Source organism: Xiphias gladius, chromosome 17, assembly GCF_016859285.1.
Source record: "Xiphias gladius isolate SHS-SW01 ecotype Sanya breed wild chromosome 17, ASM1685928v1, whole genome shotgun sequence".
In the NCBI taxonomy this organism is placed as follows: Eukaryota; Metazoa; Chordata; class Actinopteri; order Istiophoriformes; family Xiphiidae; genus Xiphias; species Xiphias gladius.
The window spans coordinates 5,046,561-5,073,463 of record NC_053416.1 but is presented as its reverse complement, the minus strand read 5'-3'; the positions used below and the strand labels follow the sequence as shown (position 1 = coordinate 5,073,463).

The window sequence follows — 26,903 nt, the reverse complement described above, 5'->3', positions numbered from 1 at the left end:
TGCCGATCAACTATTCAATTAATTGCTTCAGCTCTAATTACAAGTGGACCACACATGATCGGCTAGGGTTCACTTTGTTTTTATAACCCACGTATCAGTTGACAGAAAACAAAAAATGTAATAAACGTGTTCATACTTTGTTTTGTTTTTTTTATTTTTCCAAACATGTTAAGGTTGTTCCTTCTCTCTGATTGGTCCTAAGTGGTCACATGACGAGCCACTGCCTCTTTTTTTTTTTTTTTAAAGGACAAGTTTGCGGGGATATAACTAAATGCAATTTTCAAAATAAAATACACTTTCCACATGGCACCGTATTTTAGCGTGAGCAGCTTCAGAAATTAATCTGACTCATCTCCTGATCAGTCTCAATTTATTCCACTCACCCCTATTTCCTCCTAGCCAGATATTGGCATATATAAAACTGATGTTATGTACTGTATATACTCCTGTAAAAATGCTTTGTGTAGTAGTTTTAATGTTCAAACGATTACAGAAGACACATTTTTTCAATGCTTTTCAAGTCTTAAGGGTGTTTTATTCCAGTTTGGTTTGGCTTATTGTCAATATTCTGATTAATCTATTTTAAAAAAAATAAAACAACTCACAAACAATATATCAGGCTCTCAGGACTTGAATGATAAAGTCCTGGACTTATTTCCATCATTGTCCCTGGTATTTACATAATCCCCAAACCTTTATCAAGGCATTCAATGTCATTATATTATATTGGCATTAATATTAACAGAAAATAAGAACAAGGCTAAATAACAACAAAATGCAATTAGATGAACAAGCAATTATTTTTTTTTTTTAAAGAAAAAAGGTTTAATTGTAGGGAGTTCTGATCATTCTTTAGTGGAGGATTTTTTTTTGCCAGATGTCAGCTTTAGGGTTCACAAAGTGAAATAAATATGAAATTTACGTATAAAAAAATCAAGGTACAATTAACTGTCTCACATTTTACCAAAACCTCTCCTGTCCATATGTAAACATCTATTTACTTGCCTTCTCTCTCGCTCTATCTCTCTTTTTTTTAAATTCACACACATTCTTTTGTACTGTGCTGTTGTCGAAGTGAACAAAACCCAGAAAATATGACTACAAAAATCTTCAGTCATTTATAAATCAAAAGGACAAAAGTTCACTGGTTAAAGCCACTTCGGAGTCAGAATCTGCTGCTTTCCCCTCTTTTACATAATTTGTAAATTGAATATCTGTAGGTTTCTGACTGTCGATCAGAGAAATCAAGACATTTGAAGATGTCACCTTGGGCTGGGAGAAATGACGATGGACATTTTTTCACCCGCTTTTGACATGGACATGGACTAAACATAATTAACCAAATAATCAGATTAATCAGTGATGAAAAGCATGTTAGTTGCGTCTCTAAAAATGTAAACAGCAGAGTTTTCTGTGTTTAAAAATACTAATTCCCACCTGTTCCTAATCTCAGATTTGTGCCTTTCATGTGTTAATATCACAGGGATTGAGCTGGGGGAGCCATAAATCAAAACTTGTGCTTTTATTTTGAAAGACAGCACCTTCGAAACCGGTCTGGCTGCGTCCTCGTTTAGTTTTGACTCCTCTTGCCGCCGACCTCGCGGCCAGATTAAAGATTTGACTGCCCATGTCTCGGGAAGAGACGCGCAAGTTTGTCCACACGGCTGTTTTTGGGGAGGTTTTGTCGCGGCGTTTCGGCACTGTTCCCTTAGCCGACTAAGCTAGCCAACCAGCCCTCGGCGATGTCATCGTGGCGGCGGCTGCATGTGAAGGCGCGGACGGCTCACGGACTGCTAGTCTCCAGACGGGTGACAGGCGACCGGCACACGGGGCTGCACGGAAATTTAACGCTATGTCAAAGCCTGAGCACAGGCAGACCTGCCCGAAGCGACTTCTTTAAAGGTGGGTGGGGGGGGGGGGTCAAAGGTATTATCTGACAAGTGCCCTTTACTCAGTCATTGAAGAACACGCCGATAACAGCTACCCTCAGCAAACGTTCAGAAATCCCCAGATTATTTAATTATTTGTTTATCCACAAGTATTTTCAACTTGTATGTCATATCTGAGACTCCCTGATGAACTATTAGAAGCCCTTCTACAATTCGGCATGCATACAATCTTCCAAGACTCTCTTTGTTTGTTTTAAATGTGAACTTTTACAGCTGTTCCCGCTATGCTAGCCCATTTACATCCGTAGTTATATTAAAATAATTTCTAAAATGTGAATTACTATATGCGCCGAATTGAAAAGTGACAGCTAAAGATTTAGAAGAGCTCTTAAATTGTAAAGTGTGAGTCAACATCCGCAACATAAGGATGAAGTAGAATAAAGTTTCTGCTTTTCTGGCTCAGATCTGGAGGCGCAGCTGGCAGCCATGAGGAAGAAGGCGGCGGACGCACTGCCAGGGAGCAGCTGGAGTCCCTTTGAGATCAACCCGAACCTTCCTCCGGAGAGGGCCGACATTGTGATCGTTGGCGGCGGTGTGATCGGCTGGTCCATCGCCTACTGGCTCAAGCAGAGGGAGAGGGTGCGAGGAGGGGTGAAAGTTGTGGTGGTGGAGAAGGACCTGACGGTGAGGCGCCCCGTATTGGGACTTAATCCATAATTTACTGCCCATTTTCCATAATGGAATCAGTTTGAAGGAGGAGAACCAAACACAGACTTACGTTCATCAGGTGGCAAATATGAATAATGTGTTAAAAAAAAAAAACTGTATATACATCTTCAAACACCTTACAAGGCATCTCATTGGATAATTACAACATGCAGTAATCAGGCCATGGTCTGTGAAACCTGCATTTTGCTTTACACATTGTGATGCCAAGATAGACCCGTTCTCCTAATTTTCAACTTGGGCTTTGTCTTCCCCACCTGCATTAAGCCACAAGGGGACCTGACAAGAGTCAGTGGTATAGCTAAAAGAGTTTAAAGAGAAAGAAAACTCTTGTTTTGTTTATGTCTTGGTAATATGATTAGGGTCCAAAAAGAAGCAGTCCAAAAAGAAGCAGTAACTGCAGAAGGTTTTACAGGTACTGCGATGAAATTGTACCGAGAGCACGATGTGAAATTGCACTGAATTCTTGCCAACCGCAGTTGTGCAAAGCGGGGCATGTCCAAAACATTTAAATATAGGTAGAAGAAGACTGACGACACCTGTCCCAGGCAGGGTCGATGCCCCCATAAATGCATTTCTTAAAAAGTCGGACAGCAGCTACGTTGCGGCAGTGAAGAATCCTAGATTGTATTAGACCAGCAGAGATAGAAGAGGAGTGTACCTGATGCCAACACTCATCCCAAAACACATCTGATATTTCAAGACAAAAGTTGTTCTCCCATAGTGTTTCAACAGTGTGCAGCGAGGTAGGATTTAACGAGTGGATGACTGAATCTCTGTGAAAGTTTTTGGAAAGATGGAAAACATGTTATCCCTGGATAAGGATTTTTTTATACCAGAACCAGAGATCCACGAATGACACAAAATTAGCAAAAACAATTGAATGAATCATGTAAAACATCAGATAATTAAATTTTTTAATTGCCAGGAGAAATTAAGGAATCTAACTTCACGGGAGTTTGCATTTCCTTCCATCTAAAAAGAGCATAGTACCTAAAAGCTTTCCTGCCAAGGTTAGTGTGTACTTATGGAATATCTAAGGTTATTGTAACTTATTGGATCGTGATTTGTTTACAAGATTTGAATGAGAGAAGAGATGTGAGTTTTTTTGCACTTTGATATACAGCTGCTGAAGTAATGACAGGACAGCGTGACAGTACAGAACATCTCGGAGCTGGAGTTTTCAAACCTTTTAATCCTTTAATTTAAGAGAACCTCATTTAATTTTTTTCAATTTTGTGTCACATGTTTAACATGAGACTTAAATGTCATTCAAAGGGGGAAAAAAAGTTCTGTCTATGAAAGGTGGAAATGTAGATTTGCTGTTAATGGTGCGAGAGAAGAGAGGGACCGCAGGCCAAAATACTGGCTGAACAACTAAAAAAAACAAACCCTTGGTGTTGACAGTAGCTCAGTGATAAGCAGCATAGTATAAAACAGGCCTCTACTCCTACATATTCCTTATTAACAAGTTTTCTCCTGCTTACGATTCTCTCCAGTACTCAAGGGCCTCCACGGTGCTCTCCGCCGGGGGGATCCGACAGCAGTTCTCCCTGCCCGAGAACATCCACCTCTCCCTGGCGTCCGCAGACTTCCTGAGGAACGTCAATGTAGGTCACGCTGGAGTCACCGGCGCTGCTGGAGCCTCTCTCGGCTCACTGCACACTGGCAATGAATAGCAGTCCCTCGAATCATTAAACGTGACAGTGACACACGGTGCTCAGAGTGTATGTGGTGTTAATTGGTGAGCGAGGGCAGCTTGTAGGTCGGCTGAGGTTTGAACAATGTCGGTCACTGATATTGTTGGATTCAGGCTGCAGCTAGTTGGTATTTTTTGCCAACATTTGGTATCTTTAGAGCCTGTCTCGGGAGAATTACATTTAAAATTCACGAATCTAGCTTTAAAGATGGAAACTAATTCACACTTGTTTTATTCCTTATTTACACAACAGTTACACTATATTATCAGCACATATTAGAGATACTGTAATATCTGTAGAATGACATGTATACTATCAATGTAGAACCTCCTAACCGGGTTACTTGATATATAGAAATAGTTATTGTGTCCTACAGAGGGAAAAGTTCTTTCTGTAGTTTGCAGACGAGAGCTGCAAAACTGTAAATTTTTGTAGTTAAAAACTGAGTATTAAAATAACATGAATGACTGGATATTAAAATAATACCACTTTATGCAAAATAAATTTTTTAATACAAAAATATTTAGTTTAGCGAAATAAAAAAGTCAATCCTAACTTTATAATGCAACACAACAACCCCAAAAAAACTATGACCTGACAAATGACCACAGAGTCGAATCATCAGCTGTCTGAACATGATGAGCTTCCCAGATGTTGATGCTATGGCAGAGCCAAATTCACTTTCTGGTGGAGAGTTAATTGGGGAGATCGATGCCGCTCTCGTAGCTGCCTGTTAAATGTAAGGCTACGGCCGGCGGCCATAGTTAGGCCAAGAAATAGGCTAGTTAGTTCAGTTAAGCTAACGGGCCGTTGGCTGTAGCGTTATATTTAACGGACAGATGTGAGAAATGTTGAACTGCTCCTTTAACGACCCAACCGTCTATGCTGTAGCACCACCCCGAGGACAAATATGTTATTCATAGGCCCAGCACTGCCACAGCTCCCCGGAGTGCACGCCGTATCTGTGCGTTTGCCGGAGGCAGCATCACGCGACCCCGTTACATGTCGTGTAACTTTCTCCAGTTTTTTTCAGTGTAGAAATAATTGTCTCTGTAGGTTAGTGAATGCAAAGTGACTGACTGCCACACACCCCTGTCTCCTCTCAGGAACACCTGGGCGTGCTGAATGAAGACCAGGTGGACCTGCAGTTCAACCACTCGGGATACCTCTTCCTGGCCAGCCAGGAGGTGGCTCACATCATGGAGGAGAACTACAGCACCCAGAGGTGCCGACTTTCTTCTTCATCCAGTAGAACTGTTTGATATGGGAGCGATAGAAATCAACTCCTCCAAACGGAGAACGTTTCCATTCAGAAATTCGAGATGGAGATTTTCCGCTTGCAGGGCTGAGGCAGTTAAGTAGCAGTCGTTTATCTAATGATGTGATTCCAGGTACGCTGGAGCCAAAGTTTCACTTCTCTCTCCCGCACAACTGAAGGAGAAGTTTCCGTGGATAAACACAGACGGTGTGGTGCTTGCTTCATATGGTGAGTCCAAGGAAAGCATGACCCGCTATTTAGTTGCTTATTATAGCCGTACAGGAGTGCAAGGTGTAGGGATATTTGATGTAACACTGCACAAATGACAAATTGCCAAATTGAGTCCGGGGCAGATAACAGTCAGATATCAGCTAATCGGGGCCAGATTTCGCCCTGGTGAGAAGATGGTGCGATGCAAATGTGTGCGGCGGTTCTCAACGAACTTGTAAATGCTGACGTCTCACCAGAATGGATGGAGCTGAATGCAGTTGTATCCTGTGGTGTCACGTTCAAGTCAAGTTTAATGAACACAGGCCACAACTCCTCAGCTCCCCCTTTTTGCTTGGTACAAAATAATTACACATGTTCAGAGATAATTATTGCTCTAGTTTTCTCTCTAAGAATCAGATGTGTGTTTTTATTAGTTATTCTAGACACCTATAGTGTAGCTGTCTAGACATTTTTGTGGTGAGACTACCCTACGGCTAATGACATTTGGTTTTCTGTAAAAAAAAAAGTAAAAAACGTGTTTGAATGTAACCCTGTAAAATACCGTTTAGGCCAAGTTCACGTCTTCTTTGCGTCTATCGCAAAAGTGAGCACTGCTATTTGCACAGTACTAGTAAATCCAGTGGAAAATATAATCAGCATCTGTTAACGTGTCCATTTTTACTATTAGCGTGATCTTCACTTAAACGCAAATCATTATACACGGTATCTGTAGCTCTTGAAAAGTCTTAAAAAGCATTGAATTTAGTTTCCTCAACAAAAAAAAAGGCCTTAGAAGGTATTAAATGTCTTGAATTGAACTTACCAAATATCTTAAATATTTTCACTTGCCTACTGTTGGTAGTAATGTGAACTGCAGCAGTTTAATAAATACAGCGCATGTGTTTGAGGCAGAAATCGTCGAATCTGTGCCTGACAAAGAGGCGTAAAAACCTTAGGAACCTTAGGAACCTTTAGAACTGAGGTTCCTCCTAATCGCAGCTAGCCGGTATGTGTTTTCCTCATTATTGTACCAGATGTTTGATGTCTTCCACTGTAATTTCATGTCAGTCAAATCTTACATTCAGCATTAATCTGAAAAGCATGCCACATTGTAGTTCCTCATTTACACTGAGCGATTTTTGTAAATCCAGGAACAGGTTTTTGATCACTGCAAGGCCTTTGTCAGGTTATGACACCATGAGGCCCGATACATGGATGTTATCAGCCCACCCAACGGCTCTGACTTTCATTTTCCACTCGTCCTGCCCTCCAGGGTTGGAGAACGAGGGCTGGTTTGACCCCTGGGCTCTGCTGAACGCCTTCAGAAGGAAGGCCATCTCAATGGGAGTCATCCAGTGCTGCGGAGAAGTTACGGGTTCGTCACGGCCTCCTGCTTATTTTACGCATGGGTCTTGTTTTTCTTAGAGTTTGTTTAAAAACCACTTACTTCACTATTGAGCTCCACATTCCTCCAGTTTGCCATTATCACTGTTATCTAATGGACACACAGGGCCAACATGTTAAACAACAAGTTATTTCGACACAAGAACGCCAACCCTGCAGTCTTAACGCCTGTCTGCGATTACTGTGGCGCAAAAGGTTTTTGTTTTAACTGGCGTAAACCTGCATTTTGACCTTTTGAGGTACTCTAATCCGGTGTTCATGTCAGATTGGGTTTTGTGTAAAAACAGACAGCCGTCCGACCCGAACAACTGAGTAGAATCTAATGGTAATAACACGAGTGCTCAGAGTAGGAACAGCAAATCGGATACAAGGATTTAAAAAAAAAAAAAAATCTTTAAGCTTTATTCTGCAAAAAAAACTAAAAGTTTCTTTTATTTGTGTGTTTATTCTTGTTGCTTACACCACTGGGTCTGTACTTATCAAACAGCGGAAAGAAGGATGAAAGAAAAAATCCTTCACTTTTACTCACAAACAAAAGAACCTGAGAAATTTGACTTAAAAATGCTCTTTAAAATTAGGAGAGCTGCAGAGGTCTCTTTAGTTGGTTGAGAGTAGACTCTCGATGACTGACTGCAGAACAGGAACAAAGCCTCAGCTTTCTGTCTAATAATAATAATGATAATAATAATAACAATAGATTTGCTGAAGCCGGATAATTAAGTTGTTATTATAGGATGTTACACCACGTTTCTCGTTTTCTGGCATTTATCAGGGTGCAAACAAACAAAAAGAATAAATCTGGCTTTGATTTTATTTTCAATCGCTGTGTAAATTAATATAAAATCTCTAAAATGGTTTGTGTGACGCACCTCGTCTACTGACATCAGAATGTCTCACCGCCGAATTTATTTTTTCATTTTTTTCATTAAATCCCCGTTTATACATTTACCCATTATAAATGTATTAGATGGTTGTTAGTTTCAAAGGTAAAGAGGTCACACAAATAAAATTAACTTAAAAAAAAAAGAAGATAACTATGTTCTTGCAGAATAAACTGCAAGGATTTTTGTTTTTGAGACAATGTACAATATGGCAGATGTAGAGTTCGGCAGTACCTTCTGATCAGAAATGTGACCGCTTGAGTTTTGATTTTAAAGGTGACTTTTACACTTACCTGTAAGTAGGAGCAAGCCACTTGATAGCCAGCGCAGGAACATTTTTAAGTTCAGGAAATGTGACAAACAAATGAAGATGATTCTACTATTAGCAGTTTGATAAACTCAGGCCCAGGAATTTAAACCAGCACTGATCCTAAGGCAGTGGCGTCATTTTAAAAGTGAATATCTGGTACTTTTTGGCAGCTCTGACGTCATTTAAATGTGGATATAAATGTGTAAAAACTGACATATGTAGTCTACTCCACTGGATACACATTGGGACTTTTTTTTTTACCCGTGTGGTGTTTTCCTTTTTGCCTGTGTGAATGTGGAATGGGCTTATTGATCAGTTTTGAACAGCTGCTGGCTGGTATTGATGTCTATCTCCTCCACAGATTTTAAATATACAGTAAACATGATGACGACTGCTGATGGTGAACATGTGGAGTTCAGGAGAATAAAATCTGTCAAAGTAAGTGGGGCTATGAGTGTCTGTCTACATCTTTGACAACAGTATATTCCAGTGTCACTGAACACTTTTTACTTTTTTTTTTTTAAGTTAATGTTTTGTATGATCGCCAACGCTCGTTATGCAATTTCAGATTAATAAATAACAGGGTTTGTGAAGCAACACATTAACTTCTCTAAACTCAGTCAGTCAGGTTGTCCAGTTGTCTGATCCAAATGTAGACTAAAGTGTGTCCGCGCCGCCGAAACTGCAAAAAAATGCGGGACTGGACCATCTTCTCACTCTCATATTGACTGACAGGTCTAGTTAGCACTTGATGTGGAAAAATATGAAGAAACCTAGGGAAGACTTTTAAACTAAAGGACTCACTCTTCTATTAAACATACGATATAATCATATATAAACATATGATTTTGGGTTGCAAACTAATGGTTATTTTTTTATTATCACAAATTTATTCATATATTAGCGTATAAAATGTCAGAAAATAGTTACAAATCCCAATCACAAGTTCCCAGATCCCAGGGTGACGTCTTCAAATTGCTTTTTTTCTTCAACCAACAGTCCAAAACCAAAAGATAAAGGTATACTGAAAGATATTTAGTTGAAATGATTGAATATATTTGTTACTTTGGCTTGATAAATGACTTTAAGAATTGATGGATTATTAGAATTGTTTGATATAGTCCGATATACTCTGTTCTCATTCATATGCTTTCCAGCTTTTGGGGGGGGGCACCTTTGTTCAGCCTTATATCTTTGTTTTGGGTAAAAAAAACAAAAAAATCCAGAGGGCATTAAGAAGCTCTCTGAATTTGCATGTTCGTGTCTTAAACTGCCAATAATACTCTACTCAATAATACACTTTTCAACTTGAAAAAAAAAACGTAACATCTCTTTGAAGCCTGTGCACAGTCTAGTGAGTATTGGTTGGGATAATACGGTTAATCCGCCGTCAAAGATTGTGAAGTCCTTTGCTTTAGGAACAGCAGTTTTACGGCGTCGTAAACGATGGGATCTCGGCCTGTGTCGAGCAGGTGCAGATGCCTAACAGTCTGGAGTACCAGCCCGTGGAGTGTGCCATTGTGGTGAATGCAGCAGGAGCCTTTTCTGGTAAACTGTCGGAGATGCTGGGAATTGGCCTCGGCCCTAAAGACACCATCGCTGGAATTCCTCTGCCCGTTGAGCCTCGGAAAAGGTGGGTCATATTTTCCCTTCAGATAACAAAATGCTTTCAAAATGTCTAGTTTTCATTAGTGTCATTGGTATTTTGACAGTTTTATCTGGACTCTGTCAGCTTTAACTTGAGGGTGTTTACTACCACATACGATGAACTGTGTGAGGACTTTGGCCCACCGAGGGTAAAAATGTGATTTGAACACCTTCAAACACACCATTAAGTCAGCACTTGAAGTTAACTTGACCTCTGAGGCACTTTTTTTTTTTTTTCTTTTTCCAATTTAATCGTGGAGAACAGCCAAAGCAATGACAAACACCTCGCTGTCCTAATTTAGCCATTCTTTCCTTGTACAGTATTAACCTGGTTTCTGCCCTTTTGATTCTGTCTCTGCTTGACGTTATTTTTTTTTTAGTGTCAGCATCTTGGGATTTCACGCTCCCACAGATTAGAAATCGCTCCATGGTCCCCGTGGTCTAACTTCACTGGTGATGTAACATGGGATCAGGAGCCAGTCTCGGGGGTCAGTGTGGTTTGTGTCAGTGTGGCCTGTAGGTGGTGCCATTATGCAAGTTTTTTTTCTTTTATGCACTCGTTTAAAAAAAAAAAAAAAAAATCAGTATTTTAGTGTGGTTTTGCACCACCAGAGTGCCGGAGAGGTGAAGTTTAAACAATGTACAATTGGATAGAAAATTTTACAGGATATGATGATGAAGCCCTTCTTTTCACTGCCCTTGTTACTGGGGAATGACAGATGATGATCAGACCACTTTCACTGTGCTGCCCCAAGTCCAGCGGAGACGCCGTGGGTGCAGCGGGTTCAGACCTCCTGAGCTACACCAGCTGCTTCACAAACGCTCTCTGCTGTTTCGCATGCAGTGGTTGGTGTAGATCGTCCCGGTGCCGTCTGCTCTTTTAAGAATCCACACAACAAAATCTGACTTTTTCAAACAGTTTGTTTGGCGCAGTAATGCTGATGTTGTGCGCTCACAGGTCTGTGTGTGTGTTTCGATAGCGCCTCAGCCAATCATAATCGAGGACCCGGAACTATCCATTTTATAAATGTACCGTGTGTGTAACGCAGCACCATCAAGGGAGCCTCGATAATACACGAGTACTCTGACTTTTAATACTTTAAGTACATTTTGCTGACAGTACTTTTGTCATTTTAAGTAAGCAAGCTTGTCAGTGCAGGACTTTCACTTGTAATGGAGTATTTGTCACATTGCCAGTGTATAAGATCAGTTCTTTTTTCAATAATTAGAGTTTTTGCAGTGATCAAATAGGATATTGTTTTAATAGTCCAACAACTTAATAAATACTTTGACTTCTTATGCTTTCTTAAAATTAATTGAGATGTACGGATGTTTACTGTATGTTTTCTTGAACCAATGACAGCAGTCCAGCAGTAGACCAGTAAATTATTTTGAATATATATCTGGTATACATTTAATACAAATGTGTCTTGTCATTTGTCCTATATTTTAAGTCGTATTTAAGGTCGTTCCTCCTTTTTTTTGCACTCAAACCAGCGTCAGCTTCTCTCTAAAACCTTCGCTAAATCCTTCCTCACGCTGCCTCAAGGAGCTCTCAGGATCATCCAAATGCTGTTGTAGAGGCTTTTCCACTTAGACAGGAGTAAAAACCTCAGGCTAAAGCACTTAAACTCTGACCATTTTCGTGCCAAAAACTCCGCCGCAAAAATTAAATGAACCTAGTGTCAGCATGAAATACGTTATCGGCAGCTTCAAGGGCAGGGAAGCGCTGTTTACGCAGGATAGTAAGAACACACTGTATGTGAGAAAGTGAAGATATCACTTAATGTTGAGGCCTGCACAACTCTTTTTCAGGTATGTGTATGTAATCCACTGTCCTGATGGTCCAGGTCTAGACAGTCCCCTCCTGATTGATTACTCTGGAGCTTACTTCAGAAGAGAGGGGTTAGGAGGGAACTACATCGCTGGGGCATCGCCGGAGGAGGTTTTGTTATTTCTCTAAGTTGTTTCCCTGACCATTTCTACACATGAGAATGAAAATTTGATAGAGGATCTAGTTGTTTTTTTTTTTTTTTTCCCATTTGTCTGTCGTCAGGCGGAGGAGCCAGATACCAGTAATCTAGACGTGGACCACCAGTTTTTTGAGGACAAGGTCTGGCCAGGCTTGGCCCATCGTGTTCCTGCTTTCGAGAAACTTAAGGTGAGGGTTGGGAGACCTTTTTCCACAATTGGCCGTCATACCAGGTTTCATTCTACAAGTATGTCAGTCCACTTCACTTAATTATTCCCAGCATTTCATTGTTGTTTTTATGTATTTTTGAGAGCCAATACTGGTCATTTTTTGTTGAAGCTGTCGGAAGCCACAGATTTGTAGATCAAATTTAGAGTCTCCAGTTAAAATACTATAATTATTATTATTATTATATATAAAAAGTGCATATGTTTCAGTCCCAGTGTTTTTCTTCCCCAGAAAACAGAGCTTTTCCAAAACGGCCCCCAGAGTAGATCAATCTGAAAATGCTGGGCTTGGTGTTTCAGTGTGTACAGGGAAAACGGAGCTTTTGCTAAACAATGATGTAAACTGCCCAGAGAGGGCCAGGGGGGGGCCGTGTGGCAGAAACGTTAAAGGTGCCCTTTGGAGTTTTCTTGTAAACAAACAAAAGTTATGTTTGCATTTAGTGTTACTCACCAAAACACACCGTGTGCACCGTTGAGCTCTTACAAATGTGTTGGGTGCATTTCATGAATCATTTGCGAAGCCGATTTTTTGCAAGCATTTAAAATCCTGCACTGTTTACGTGCGTGCTGGCAGCCTTCTTCTTCTTCTTCTTCCCAGCCTTTGCAGACGCATTACTGCATATCTTAATATGTTTGCAGCACCTGTGGGTCAGTGGGATAGTGCTGTTTGCAGCAATGTGTACGCACATGAGACAAACAAAACGGGGACCAACTCATAGAGCGGCAGCTCCATATTTGCCAGAAGAGGTCAAAAGCTCCACACGGGAGCGTTTCCTGTTTCGTACTTGTTTCGTTGCCTGACAACTGGAAGAGGAAAATTAGAAAATGAGAACAACTATATCGTCTGCAATAAAACGCAGTACAGGTGATGACACGGAGCAGGATGCTCAACAGAGGCGTAACAGGTGGAGACTGTGTCTGTAGCGGCCCAGTCACTTTCCTTCATGTCAAACGTTCTCTGGGATCGCTCACTTTAAATATCAATTATCTATCCACCTATCGTACAGCCATTATCACTAACCTGTATTTCTGTTTTGTCAGGTGACGTTTGGGTCGTGAAACAATGTTTTGGTCATCCAGGCTGCGTGTACCAGATGTTAGCTGCGTTTTGCCGTCTGCCCACTGAACGGAAGCCATTTTTCTCTTCTTCAAGTGTGTCGCCGCACTCAGAGTTCTCTACAAAAACGACGTTAATGTGGAGTTGTTCTCACACGAAAACGGCGTTTTAAGAATTAGATGGATAGGCGTAGAAATTCTTATGCCGCATTCACACAACGTCAGCAGATTGGTGTGTTACGTATTTTTGGAACAGTTCGTTAACAAGTGAAACGCGATGCAAAGAAACCGTGTATAGGCCCATTCAAAATTCACTTATTCGCGTAATTAATGTTTTTATTGGATTTTATTTAGATGTACTGCCAGTGCTGGCGCGTTTGAAGCCATTCCGCCAACAATTCGTCGACACTTCTTCCGTACTTGTCAGAAACTCCTGATATCACCGACTTAGAATTACCACTAGGAGTCTGACGATTCTTCCGACACGATTGCTCGTAGTTATGGTCCAAACCTTATGACGTGAACATGACACTAGCCGCCGTTCTCTTGTTCCTCCCCTCAGGTGACCAGCGCGTGGGCAGGTTACTACGACTACAACACCTTTGACCAGAACGGCATCATCGGTATGCACCCGCTGGTCAACAACATGTACTTTGCCACGGGCTTCAGCGGCCACGGCCTGCAGCACTCCCCCGCGGTGGGGCGTGCTGTGGCGGAAGTCATCCTGGATGGAAGCTTTAAAACGCTGGACTTGAGCGGACTCGGCTTCAGACGGATTCTGGCCCAGGAGCCCGTGCTGGAGAGGAACATCGTGTAGAGGATCTCGAACCTGCCATTCGCACTGCAGCCAGTGCAAAACTATTACAACTTTGGTCTTATTTTCATAGCTGCATGAACATTATTCCCATCAGTAATCATAACATTGTACACACCAAATTAATCACTGAGATCTGGGAATGTGGTACCAGACGATCAAGACTCTTTTCCTAAGAAGACTAGCAGCATCAGTTGTTTCAGCGAACACGTTCAAGATCACTTTCAAGTGTCAAAAACTTCTAAAATTCAAGAAGTTACGATTATTCACAGTGTAACACTGTTATATGACCTGGGGCCCGCAGAGGGAGGATGCTGGGGGTGGATGGATGGGTCAACGTCAGACTTTATAACGGGAGATCGCTTTTTCGTTTCCGGTGTCTTCCAGCAGCTAACGCTAGCTCGAAGCCTCGGCGCAGGAGGAGTAGTCGACCAGAGGTGCGTTCACGTGATGATTGACAGCCGTGAGCTCCAGCCCCTGACTTTGACTTTGTCTGATTGGTTAGAAGTAGTCATCGAGTGGTCAGAGTAGCCATTTTAAACTGACCACAGTCTTTTACCTAACCCCGACCGACTCAGTAAACAGTTTTATTTACGCAACAGTGATTTGTAAGGTGCTTGCAGATGGTAATTGTCCTGTCGACAGGTTCAAATCAGGAAACAATTACACGTGTTGTTATGGTGGGCGTTTTACAAGGAATTGTGTCATTTCATTTGGCCCGACAGGTTTTAAACAATCCCCCACATTAGACAAAATTATTTGAAAGAGAAAAGAGAGGCAAACATTGAAATTCTCACCCAAACCGTCCAGTGTAAAGTTTCCAGACTGGCCTCCTGCCTCAGCTTTTACCTACCGACCCTCTGTAGTTGTGCAGGCCCAGGTTTCCTGAGCAATGAGGGAGTATTACTGGCATTTCAGTTGCGCTCATTTGCATTTTTATCTCCAAATAGAGTGGTTTAGATCATCTGGATTGAGATCATCTGGCTAAGATCATCTTCAGACTTCCCAGATCTCAGCCATGACTTTAGTGCAGTGCAATGTTATCATAACCGATAGAAATGATTCCAAAAATTGAAACAAAATAAGGCTGAAGTCGTACTAAATAGGGATTATCTTTACATTTTTCTTTTGTTGGTAAACTACATAGCTTGTAGGACATCTCTCAGGTCAAAGCTTTGAGCGACCTTGGCTTTTCAAGGACGATACGATGACGATAATGTTTGTATAATCAATCCGCACCTCACATCAGAGACCTCGAGGCCTTTTCTGAGGGGGGAACCAACTTTCAAGCTCGTGTGAGCGATGCCTACTCCGTTTTGAGCTGGAGGAAGAAGTTTCCTGAAGAAATCGGTTGAAGGAAACTTTAAAAAAAAAATACTGGACTGGAGGGACTCCATTCGGAGAACTGTTTAGTGTGTATGGATGGATGGATGGATGGATGGATGGATGGATGGGGAGGAGGGAGGTGAGAAGACCCTTGATACACTATGAACTGTAATAATTACCAAAATCCTGAGTTTTGCTTTTTTTTGATTTCCATTGAAACTGGGTGTGAGGTGCCACTGTGCAGTACATTGGCAAGTGCACAAATGTTTGTGGAAACATCAGCAACAACTCTGGTTTCAGATGATTTTATGTATGTACTATACATAATGTATACTGTATTACAGTACAATGCAAACCCGTACAATAGCTTTACAATGTAATGCTTAGTTTTTGTTAAAACTCCCTGATGTATTGATTTACATTACACCGTAAGATATATTTGTTACGTTCTGGTACTTTTTATAGTTAATTGTGTATTCATTATTGTATCAGTACGCAAACCTTTTCTGATTCACTCCTGAGTCAATATAAATTGATAATTTGTTGTGTATTTATATGCGTCAGTGTGATCAAATTTGATTAATAATCAACATTTTTATAGAAAAATGGGCTTCAGTTGTGTCGTCATTGCATGTCTTCTCTAGGTGTTGCTGCTCATACAGATCAGGGATCAGATTCAATTTATTGTAAATGCATAGTACAAGCACTAATTCAATGAAAACAATGTCGCTGCCCGGCTAAGGAATTAAAGAAAGGTCTGAGTAACTTTCAAATTTCCTGCAAATAACTCCATACTTAATTCTGAAATTTAAGCAGCTCTGAATACTACTGCAAATTTAAAAAATGTATATCACTGGAATATTTTATTCTACCTGGATTGATAAAAATAAAAGTTTAAAAAGTTTTTTTTACTTCTGGGGTTTACAAAAATCAGATGTAGAATTCAGGTTGCTGGTTTAAACTTCTCTTGTGGATCAACTGACCGACGGAAAATAAACTCATTGGAGAGCTGTCTGATCGATTCAGTTCAGGCTGTCTTAAAATTTCCAAGAGGGGGAAGTCAAGGCAGACAGATCCAGATAGGTAGATTTCAAAGTACTGCATGTGGGGCAACATACAATATTACAGGTATTTCAGGGATTGAGGCGTTGTGTAGAAACTGTGCACCAGATGGAGCCATTTCTGTGCTGATTTTTTTTCTCATGTCAAGTAACCGGCACGGAGCATCACACCACTCGACACACACTGAAGGCAAATTGTATGAGAAAAGTGTGATTTTTTTTTTTTTTTTCTTTTCTTTTTTTCTTTTCTTTTCTTTTTTTCAGTCCAAAAGTGATCATGTTAAGAGTAAGTCTCCACGGAGGGGGGAAAGCAGATCAGGCCTTTCTGTACTTTTAAAAGCATAATTTAAAGAACGTACCGAGAAGGGATTTGTTTATTCTAAACCTATTCCAAAAAAAAAGCTTCAGCCTTTCAAATTCAAATATGAAAATGTCACTCGGGTAGGAAAATACCACATGGGGCCGTTATAACTGAAAGATGATTAGTTATATTATAATCCAGAGGCAAAATGAGATGCTCCTGTAGAACACGAGTAATTACAGCGTCGAATTCAAGACCCGGATACCCTTACGATATTAATGTCCTTTTAAAGTCCAGGGTGTATGCCGGATTAATGAGGTGCATACATTAAATTGTGATGTTGGTTGGTCTTTTGCCATGAGATTACGATGTTTATCCAATGTTAGTGCTTACAATCTTGGCTGATAAAGGCAACGGGTGGGGGGTGGCAATTAATAAAATGAATGTGGTGTTTGCGCTTTAAAGCTATTTCAAGGGCCGTTTTTGACAATGAAAGGCCATGATGTAGAGATGACATTTATCCATTGATTTCACAGCCCCTACGAACAAAAGAAAAAAACCATCATTTACAGTTTTACAATTTCAGTTCAGCTTCTGTCGTGGTGAGTGAGCTTGGTATTTTGCCCCCTTCCCAAGCGACGTAATGAGGCTACTGTAACAGTAGCAGAACCTCCCGTGTAACGACATCTTAACGTAACGTTGGTCCATTTTAGCTAAATGCCTACGCTGTTGTCTCATTAGTCTCATGACCCAAAAACAAACCAAAAAGCAAATTGTTTTATTACGTCGTGGCTATGACAGCTTTAGCCTCGCTAACATTACCTTAGCATGAGGAAAGCGGAACCAACGGGCGCTAACGTTAAGTTGGCACTTAAGCTAGCTAAGCTCAAGTTGAGTAACGCTAGTAGCGTTAAACGAGTATTCGCAGAGCCCTGTAACAGTCACGTTGTACGAGTGAAATTTGGAATAGCGAGTACGCCAGCTATCGTTAAGACTCCTTTTGAAATAACTTTAACACCTAACGTTACGTCCACATCGTGTAGGCTAGCGTTCGCTAATTCAAAACAACTCCAGCTAATTAACTAAGTCACAAGCTCGACATATCGCCGTATAAGCCAATTAAGGCCCTTAAACATGACGCCACTGGAGGAGAGTCTTATCTTCACACGTGAGTTATTTTGGATTTAAAATGGCGTTTTTTCCGCCGGACGGTAACGACTTTGCACGTTTGATTATCAGCAGAATATACTTCAGTATCAAAAGTAAAAGTACCTGTGTTGTAGAAAAATGTCATCGATTATTATTGCTGTTATAATAATATTATTAATGTATTATTAATGTTATTATGTTAGACATTATTTTACATTTTGGGAAATTTGCTTTTCTGGCCAAGAGTTAGATGAAGACTGATATATCGGTTGTTCTGCTCTGGGAAAAATTTTAAAGTAACTTTTGTATGCTGGTGAAAGGGAGCTGGGAAACATCAAAACTTGGTTTGATGTCAATTAATTGTCACTCAATTTTAAGAAAACTATATCCTTTTTTTTTGGGAAAAGGACAGCAATTGATACGGATACTTGCATATAAATCTGTGATGTTGAAATTAAAAGAGTTTTTGTGGCAAACTTCCCTAGAGGCTGTGATTGATCATAAACTAACGTGTTAACAACGTATTGATTATATTAAAGAAAAAAAGAATCTAAGTCAATGGATATCTTGTATAAATCTCGGGATGAATTGAATAATAAGGCCTTGTATATAATTTACTGCTCACTCATACCTCCTTACATAATTTAGTGTGTGAAAGTGTGAGGGGTCGACCTTTGAAAGGAATATAAATTCAATATTCTTACCACAAAAACGAGCCATGCGGGTTATTAATAAGGCTGATTACTGTGATCTCACTAAATGAAATTATTTAGTATATTATAAAATAATGCAAATAACGGGTTCAGAGCAAAATCAACGTCACTCCCGGGCTGTATACAAAAGCCACTCTCATGATCGTACAATAAATATGAAGCTGCTAACTTAGCTTAGCACAGAGACTGGAAGCAGACAGCTGGCCCTGCTCTGTCCAATGGGGACAAAATCCGAATCAGAATTCTACTGTTTTAGCTGGTTGAGGTGGAGCTAGTTTTAACTGCTTTATATACAGTTATAGGTACTTTATAGCATCGGTTCCCAACACAGGGGTCAAGCGCCGTCTGAAGGGTCACAAGATAAATTTAAGGGTTGTAAGATGGTTAATTGGAGAGAAGGGAAGAGAAGCAGAAGTTCTGCTTTTTTTTTTTTTTTGGTCATATGTTGCCGAGTTTTACAACTTTGGCTTTGAAAATGCATTTAAATGAAACCCTCTGAGAAGTTTAGAAGCCAAATGCCTCTATCGTGTATCGATTAAAACACAACGTGACAAAAGTGCAACGGAAACAGACTTAAGGAATAAATCCCGATGACTAGGAAAACGTGACTTAAACGTCCGCCGAAGCTTCGACTCCGACAAAGAGACGGAAAATAGCAGCGGAGGAAAACATCGGATCTGCGTGGAGCAATGGGGGCACTGTAGCGCAAAGTAAAACACGAGGCAAACGGAAATGCCCCAGTTTCTACATGGTTTTCTACCACTTGCGGGTTGACTGGTGCTGTTTCAATTACACAACAGTAGTGTAGTAGGACAGCATGCATCCATTTGCACTTTCTTTTGGCGATTTTTTTTTTTTTTTTTGGGCGATTCGGTTTAAAATCGTGCTACGTATGGATGAAAACCTGACTATAGATATTTTGAACGAGGACAAGGCAAGACGTTTTCGCGAGGGGGTCACAAAGCAAAAAGGATCTTAATCTGAAAGGTAAGCAACTGCTGTCGTCAAATAAATGTGGTGGGACTTTCCCCCCCGACATCCATTGGAGTAGAGGTATAAAGTAGCATTAAAGTAGAAATACTCAATTAAAGTATAAGTGCCTCAAAAATATATGCCAGTACACCGTTTAACTAAATGTCCTTAGTTACTTTCCATTCCTGAATAACATTATTCTTATTTTGGACAAAGAATTACAAAAGCATTTGCGTAGTGGGCCATGATTTAATGACACAGACTCTATTGTGGTTTTCTGTTGCAACTATACAGGAATTTCTGAACCCCCCCCCCCTCCTCCCCACTTACACACATAGTGAGACCAGCCTCCTCCACATCTTAACTTCCTGCAGCAATATGCAGCGTACCAGCAAAAACACAAACGCGTCCGAGTAACACATGCAACACACAGTCATTGACAAAGCCACACCAAGAGTTTCACTAGAGAAACAGGGTTGTCTTTGAGGTGAAAATATTCTAATGAGGCTCTGAAAGCAAGACTTGAGGTGACGGGATAATCAAACTACACAGTAGGTGCTAAAGTGGTTTTATGTTTCCATCTCGCAGACGGTTAAAAACAAAAAAAGTAGTATCTGCAGACACCAAGCAGCACTTCTCAGGCTAGGGTGAACTTTCCTGCTTTTACAGCCCTGACCACAACCACAAAATGAAACTGTCTGTGCTATAAAAACTTAAATGAGCATAATTTGAATCCAATCCAACAACAAAAAAAATCTCCAGAAAACGTTTAATTAAAAACATCCGAGTTCAGAAGACAGTTTCTTTGGATTTCTGTTGTACGTGTTGAAGACATATTTAAAAAATTAAAACGTTGTTCCTCTTTGATGGTTGAACTGTGACTTTGAACAAACATTTTAGCTGCTGCACAGTAGGTAAACTGTTGTATTGGGGATTTGGAATTGCATAATACTGTACAATGGAAGCTTGGGTTTACCGAGCACATGGACACTCCTGAAAGCGGTGAGGAAGAAAATGCCCCGCCGGTCTTTTGGCAGGCTTTACGACAGATTGTTTCGAGTTTCGGAGTGTAACATGGTGACGGTAGACGGGGGTGCGGATGGCCCTCGGCGGAAAAGTGCATCGGTTTGTAAAAACCCAGTCATTTTAAAAAGAGAAATCGAACCGCCGGGGAAGTCATGTTTTCACCCGTGTCTGTTTGTTGGTTTGTTTGTCAGCACGATTACACAAAAAGAATACTGAGCCAACTGACACCACATTTATCCTTCTGTCTATATATTTATCCGTCTGTCTATCTATCTGTCTATCTCTCTATCTGTCTGTCTGTCTATCTGTCTATCTCTCTATCTGTCTGTCTGTCTGTCAGACAGTTTTGTAATTCCTTGGCAGTGGCCTGCTGCTGCCTGTAGCTCCATATTTACCGCACAGACACGAGGGTGGTATCAATCGTCTCATCTAATTCTTGGCAAGAAAGCAAATAAGCATATCTCCCAAAAGATGCCAAACATTTCCTTTAATGAGTCCGCAGTATATTATGTGCAGTTCTGTGCTTGATTTTAGTTTGCAAACGTACGGACTTCTTCCATATCGTAACAGACCGTGGAAATATGCTCCGCAGATATGAAAGAGGTCCCTGTGCAGCCGTCAGAATATGGCAAGCACTTCCCTGCGGCTCTTCATTTTGATGCAAATGCGAGGCAGCCTTGCGGGTTTTCGAAGTGGGGGATGGGGACCGGGGGAAATGCAATTGAGGGATTTCTTTGTGAGGCCCGACGCAAATCCCAAATGTTCTCAGGGTGGAAAACAAAAACAGCATGGGTGCTCCACCGGCCACGTTGGCCCCTTCAATAGATGCACCTTCTGCTGCACAAAGGCACTGAGGGGCTTTCTCGCCAAACTGCGCTTCCAGCATATTCCCCTCCTCATGCTGGTCGGACATTTACAAAGGCAAGAACAGCAGCCATCACGAGTCCAGTGCCGATGAAGTCACCGGTTGTACCATTAGACTTCTCGGTGGAGTGACGGAGGGGAGCCGCTCCGTCAGTCGGGGAGAACTGACGCCCACTGGGAGCTCGCCGGCTGGCTCCCGTGTCTGTATGAAGCCAGTGTACATGGTGACATGTGGCTGGGATTAGGGAATTTCACTGTGGATTAAAATCTTTCCAACGCCTCCATGGCCACTTGCGAAAAGAAAGGAGTCTGAAGTTCCAGGAGAGATCCAGTGAGCAGTCTGGGTCCATGGTCTCAGGGAGCAGGTACGTTCAAACTAAATTCTTCTGGGTTTTTTTTTTTTCTACAGAACTGAGGGTGTGAAACTTTACTTATTAGACTTTGAAGTGTGTTTTCAGTTCTACAGCAGCGCAGACACGTCTAAAACCTATTCCAAACAGTATTGTTTTACTTTAAGGATTACAGCTGCTTAGAAGAAAAAGTTGCCTAAACATTTTATATAGTTAAGCGATTACATATAAATGTAAAGATGCTTTTTTTTTTTTTCTCTAGTTTTCTCATCGTGGTCTCTGGCAGAATGTTCACTGGTCGTTCTGCCAAATATGTAACAGAGAAACTCAAAGAAATAAAGGAATCCATTGGTTACAGTGCTTCTGTAAACCCTTATTAAGGCCTAATAACTGGAAAAAAACACAAACAAAAACAAAAACAAAAAAGCAGCGGTAGCACAGGCAGTTTTCCTGGTTTGACCAACAGCAAAAGTGGTGTAAAAATAGGAGTCCTAGAATATGTAATGAGGATTGGAATGAGTTCACTTACTGTATGGGTGATCAGAAACTTTACACTCTGTTAGAAAGTTAAAAAAGATATAAAATGGGTTATTAATAAGATTAGTCTTCGTGTGTGACAAACTTCATTCCAAAAATGTGCGTCTTTCGAGCTTTTTTTTCAAAACAGGCAACTTTTTCTTGAACGTCAGTCTTGAGTCTAATCAGCGGCTGTTATCTAAGGGCCCCAAGCGGACCACGCGGTACGTACCGCACACTACCCTCAAATAAATGATACACCTGCGTGCCTACGTTCGAATCCGCCTTATCCCGCTGTAGGTCTGTACTAAACAAGCGCACGTCTATTGTAATGAGGACTAAGGAGAATGAGATGCCCCCGGTTCACTGCCAGTCAATGTGCACGCTCCGACTGACATGTGCAACGCCACTCTTATCCGTGAAGCGGAGTTTTTTGAAGCCAGGTCGCCCATTAATCAGCCGAAAGTGCGGATGCCTGTGGCAGTTGCCATTTTTTCCTGAACACCGTAGTGCTAAAAACCGCCGGACGTGAGATCGAATTCCATTGTTTTCCCTTTTGAACAGTGTTTCCCGTGTAGTGTTGGCCTTTGCGGCTAAGGTGGGTTTCTGGGTAAAAGATAAGGCTGGCGATTTTCTACATTTTTCTTACCGTTAACAAATCCCAGGAACAGACCAAAAAACGGTACCAAGACCGTATTGGTCCATCTCTCAGTACTGTCCAGCGTCCCTACTCTGTCTGTGGCATTCAGCCCCCAGGCCCAATGGATTCTTCCAAAGGTGCAATTCTTTAAAAACAGGTCACAAATATATTTTCATTTAAAAAAAAAAAAAAAAAGTTTGGTGATTTCCAAAAGCAGCAGGGCACCGTAGCTTTTTGCAAAGCTCACTCAGACAGGAATAAATTGTGCATTTGTTGGGGGCACTTTTTTTTTTTTTCAACTTTTCAACTGTGGATTAATTAACATTTAGCGCGGCAGTGGGTATTTACGGCGGCAAGACTGTGAATGTGGAACTGTGGATTTTAATAGTTTTTAAAGTTTTTTTCTTTTCATGGGATTTGCTGATCATAAGAAAAAAATGTAGAACAGAATAGAATATAAGGGACTTATCCTGATAAGGGATAAGTCCCTTATCAGGACACACAAATCGATGGGGAAACAGACCTCGTCACAACACATAATCAAATACTTGAAAACATTCAATGTTTTTTTTTTTTTTACATAACCTGTTTAAGGCTCAACCAGCTACTTCTTGAGGTTTCTTCCTTTTTATCCCCGGCGCTTAAGGATCGAGGCCGTTGTATGCTGTACAGATTGTGAAGCCCTCTGAGGCAGAATTCTGATTTTGGGAAAACTGACTTGACCGGTATTAATAAATAAATTCCTGGTCTGAATTACGTGGATGCAGCTTTGCACTAATCTTGTGTTTGCCCCCCCAGCTCCAGGATGTTCCAGCTGCTCCAAGGTCACATCCAGTCAGCTGGACACCGAAGTTGCAAAACACGCCTGGTCACCAAAGACGGGCGCTGCAACATCGAGTTTGGCAACATTGAATACGGTAACCACTTCGCGTACCTGCTGGACCTCTGGACCACCTTCGTGGAGATCCGCTGGCGCTTCGTTCTCCTCCTGTTTGTGGCTTCATTCACAGGTAGCTGGTTTATTTTCAGCCTTCTGTGGTACTGGATCGCAAAGAGCAACGGGGATCTGACTGGACAGAACCGTACAGATGGACACGTCCAGTGTATAGACAATGTTAACGGCCTCACGACGGCGTTCCTCTACTCTTTAGAGACCCAAACCACAATTGGGTATGGCGGCAGGGCGCTGACTGGGCACTGTGCCGGCACGGTAGCTCTCATTATCATCCAGTCTCTAATCGGAGTCTTCATCAACTGCTTCATGTGTGGCGTCATCTTGGCCAAGGTCTCCTTACCCAAAAAAAGGGCAAAGACTGTCACCTTCAGCAACACGGCTGTCATCTGTTTGAAGAAAGGCAGCCTGTGCCTCCTGATCAGAGTGGCCAACCTTCGAAAGACCCTATTAATCGGCAGCCAGATCTACGGCAAGCTGCTTAGGACGACGACCACACCGGACGGAGAGACCATCATCCTGAACCAGGTGGACATTGACTTTACGGTTGACGCTGGCAAGGATAACTTGTTTTTTGTTTGCCCTCTGACCCTCTACCATGTGATTAACAGATCGAGCCCATTCTACGAGCTGTCAGCTGACACCCTCCCCCAGCAGGACTTTGAGTTGGTGGTCTTTTTGGATGGGACAGCCGAGTCCACCAGCTCCTCCTGTCAAGTCCGAACCTCCTACATCCCACAGGAGATTCAGTGGGGATACAGTTTTCTGCCCATCATTTCCCGCACCAAGACGGGAAAGTATCGCGTCGACTTCTCAAACTTTTCCAAGAGCGTCCGGGTCACCACGCCGCACTGCGTCCACTGCTTCGAGACCGACGCAGACCACCGAAACCACAACGCCCACAACCAGCAGAAGATCGGGATCGACAACCTGGGGTTTCAGGTGATTGACATTCACGATTTCGTGGACATCACAAAAATGTGAACGAGTAGGGAAGGGACTCGTTCTCAGACTGAAAGTAAAGCGTCGTGAATCAGGATGTTGGGCATAAGGTGTGACAAGCAGCGTGTTCGTTACTTCCTTTTTAACCAGAGTTTCACTTTTAGAGTCTTAGACCTCACCGTGTATACTGGCGAAAGAAATACTCTGTCACTCTGCTTCTTCCAGTGAACACGTGAATTACTGTCAACTCTTTTGGCCTTGAACGGCAAAAAAAATACTCAAAGTTGTTAAACTGTCTGGATAAAAATTCAGACGTGAGCGAGGGCTAAGCTGCTCGTTTCAATCGAAGCGCCGCGGGACTTGTGACTTTGTCTAGGTAATGTGTGGAAGCTGGAGGAAGAGGGATTGAAGTTTGGACGCGAAGAGAAATGAAAGGGGTAAAATACCGATTGGCACAGTGGGTACTTCTTGAGGAGATTAGGGCCTGAGCCTGTTATAATGAAAAACTGTGTGCCATAAAGGCTGGGGGAGGACAAAAAAAAAAAAAAGTGGGACAGGCCTTTTAAGTTTTCTCATTAATCCTACTAAAACGCTAATTCTATGCTGTTTTTTGTCTTGTTGACACATCTTGCGTGCCTTGATAATTAGGAAAACTGTGAACGTAGCTGCTATGATGCGATGATTTTTTAATTGCGACCAGTCTACAATTCGTAGATCATGCTGTGTAACACTGAAACTTGTTCTCAGGGAAAGTAACATCTTTAGTTAGAATAAACCTTTTTTTCCACAAAGAACTGACTTACTGGTATTTCTTTGCGGGTTTTTGATATCATTTGGTGTCTTTTTTGTTCTGGAGGAACATCCGAAAATTTTGGTTATTATAGACCGTTTCCATTTTACGCAACTTTATACTGCCACTCCAGCGCATTTGAGAGGGAATTATCGTACATGACTACTTTTAAGCGTAGGTCCCGGTAACTTCATACTTTATAAGATTTTATATACAGTAGGATTGAACAAGATAGCATGGGATGAGCATTGTTGATGCCACAGGGGGATATTGAAGTATCACTGAAGGCAGACGCACTCTGAATCAGCATAACCAAAACAAAACCAAAAAAAAAAAAAAAAATCCCCTGTTGTGTTTGATTTCGTTGAATCGGACTCACGTGTAGCGATGTGGTTTTTCTAGGAATGTTTAAGGAGTGTACCTGCACCACATTACACATGCAGAAACGTGCTGATGCAGCCACGGGCCCTAAAACATTCATGCCTGTTGACATTTATGGCCAAGATGCTCCCAACAGAGACTCTGTTGTTCTCACTATTGAGCAAGGGATGGACTAACCCAGAGACCAAGGTCGGGTCAAAGAGGCATTAAGAGATTTCTAATGCAAATGCAGCGCACACATTGTTGGTAGGGGACACAGTACACTGCGGCTACCTGCCACTGCCGACACTGATGAAGGGATCCCCCAGCTTGTCGACGAATCGGAGGTGTGTACGACGCAGATACCACGGTCAGAACATCTCAACCGAACCCGCGGTTCGGTTGAGATGTCGAGCCGCGGTTTCACAAACCTTGGCACACGTTTGCAGGAAATACCGCGCACTCCTTTTTTATTTCACCTAGGGCCACCCACTCGGCATCGGCACTGCTGACAGTCCTTCAAAGTAACAGCGCCGATGCTCAAGACCCAGCGGGCGTTGGGTGCCTTACATATCTGAAAGTCTCGTTTAGACGTGCAGATTACACGACAAGGTAAAAGTAGACTGCAAGTTTCGTTTTTCAAACTATTGAGATGTGTTCAGATGTTCCTGTCATTAACGTCAATGGTACCTCAGTAAAAGTATGGAAGAACACTCTCCAAGCCTGCGAGTTGATCCTCAAAAAAAATCAAAATGAGCGAATAACCTCATACTTGAAAAGGAAGCGCTACGCGAGAAAAATAGGAAGGACTATTAGAAACTACCGAGGTAACAGTTCACAAACGTAC

The 26,903-nt window shown here is 41.7% G+C and overlaps 2 protein-coding genes across 2 annotated transcripts; both read left to right on the top strand.

Annotated features, from left to right (window-relative positions):
* Positions 1–1,562: 1,562 nt before the first annotated feature.
* foxred1 (FAD-dependent oxidoreductase domain containing 1) lies at positions 1,563–16,325 on the top strand. The gene is made up of 11 exons (XM_040151191.1): positions 1,563–1,902; positions 2,353–2,573; positions 4,115–4,225; positions 5,422–5,540; positions 5,707–5,801; positions 7,057–7,158; positions 8,740–8,816; positions 9,851–10,011; positions 11,841–11,970; positions 12,082–12,186; positions 13,843–16,325. The coding sequence occupies exons 1-11, from the start codon at positions 1,743–1,745 to the stop codon at positions 14,095–14,097; spliced, it is 1,536 nt and encodes a 511-aa protein (XP_040007125.1). The 5' UTR covers positions 1,563–1,742; the 3' UTR covers positions 14,098–16,325.
* Positions 16,326–21,696: 5,371 nt separating this feature from the next.
* On the top strand, positions 21,697–25,647 carry LOC120802695 (ATP-sensitive inward rectifier potassium channel 1-like). Its single transcript, XM_040150778.1, has 2 exons — positions 21,697–21,871; positions 23,811–25,647. Exons 1-2 carry the CDS (start codon positions 21,855–21,857, stop codon positions 24,946–24,948), a joined length of 1,155 nt encoding a protein of 384 aa, XP_040006712.1. The 5' UTR covers positions 21,697–21,854; the 3' UTR covers positions 24,949–25,647.
* The last annotated feature ends 1,256 nt before the right edge of the window (positions 25,648–26,903 follow it).

Excerpts from the sequence above, each read along its gene's own strand:
- foxred1 (XM_040151191.1), top strand. The coding sequence starts at position 1,743 with ATGTCATCGTGGCGGCGGCTGCATGTGAAGGCGCGGACGGCTCACGGA. Across the intron at positions 2,574-4,114 it reads TGGTGGAGAAGGACCTGACG|TACTCAAGGGCCTCCACGGT; the intron begins GTGAGGCGCCCC and ends GATTCTCTCCAG. Across the intron at positions 11,971-12,081 it reads CTGGGGCATCGCCGGAGGAG|GCGGAGGAGCCAGATACCAG; the intron begins GTTTTGTTATTT and ends GTCTGTCGTCAG.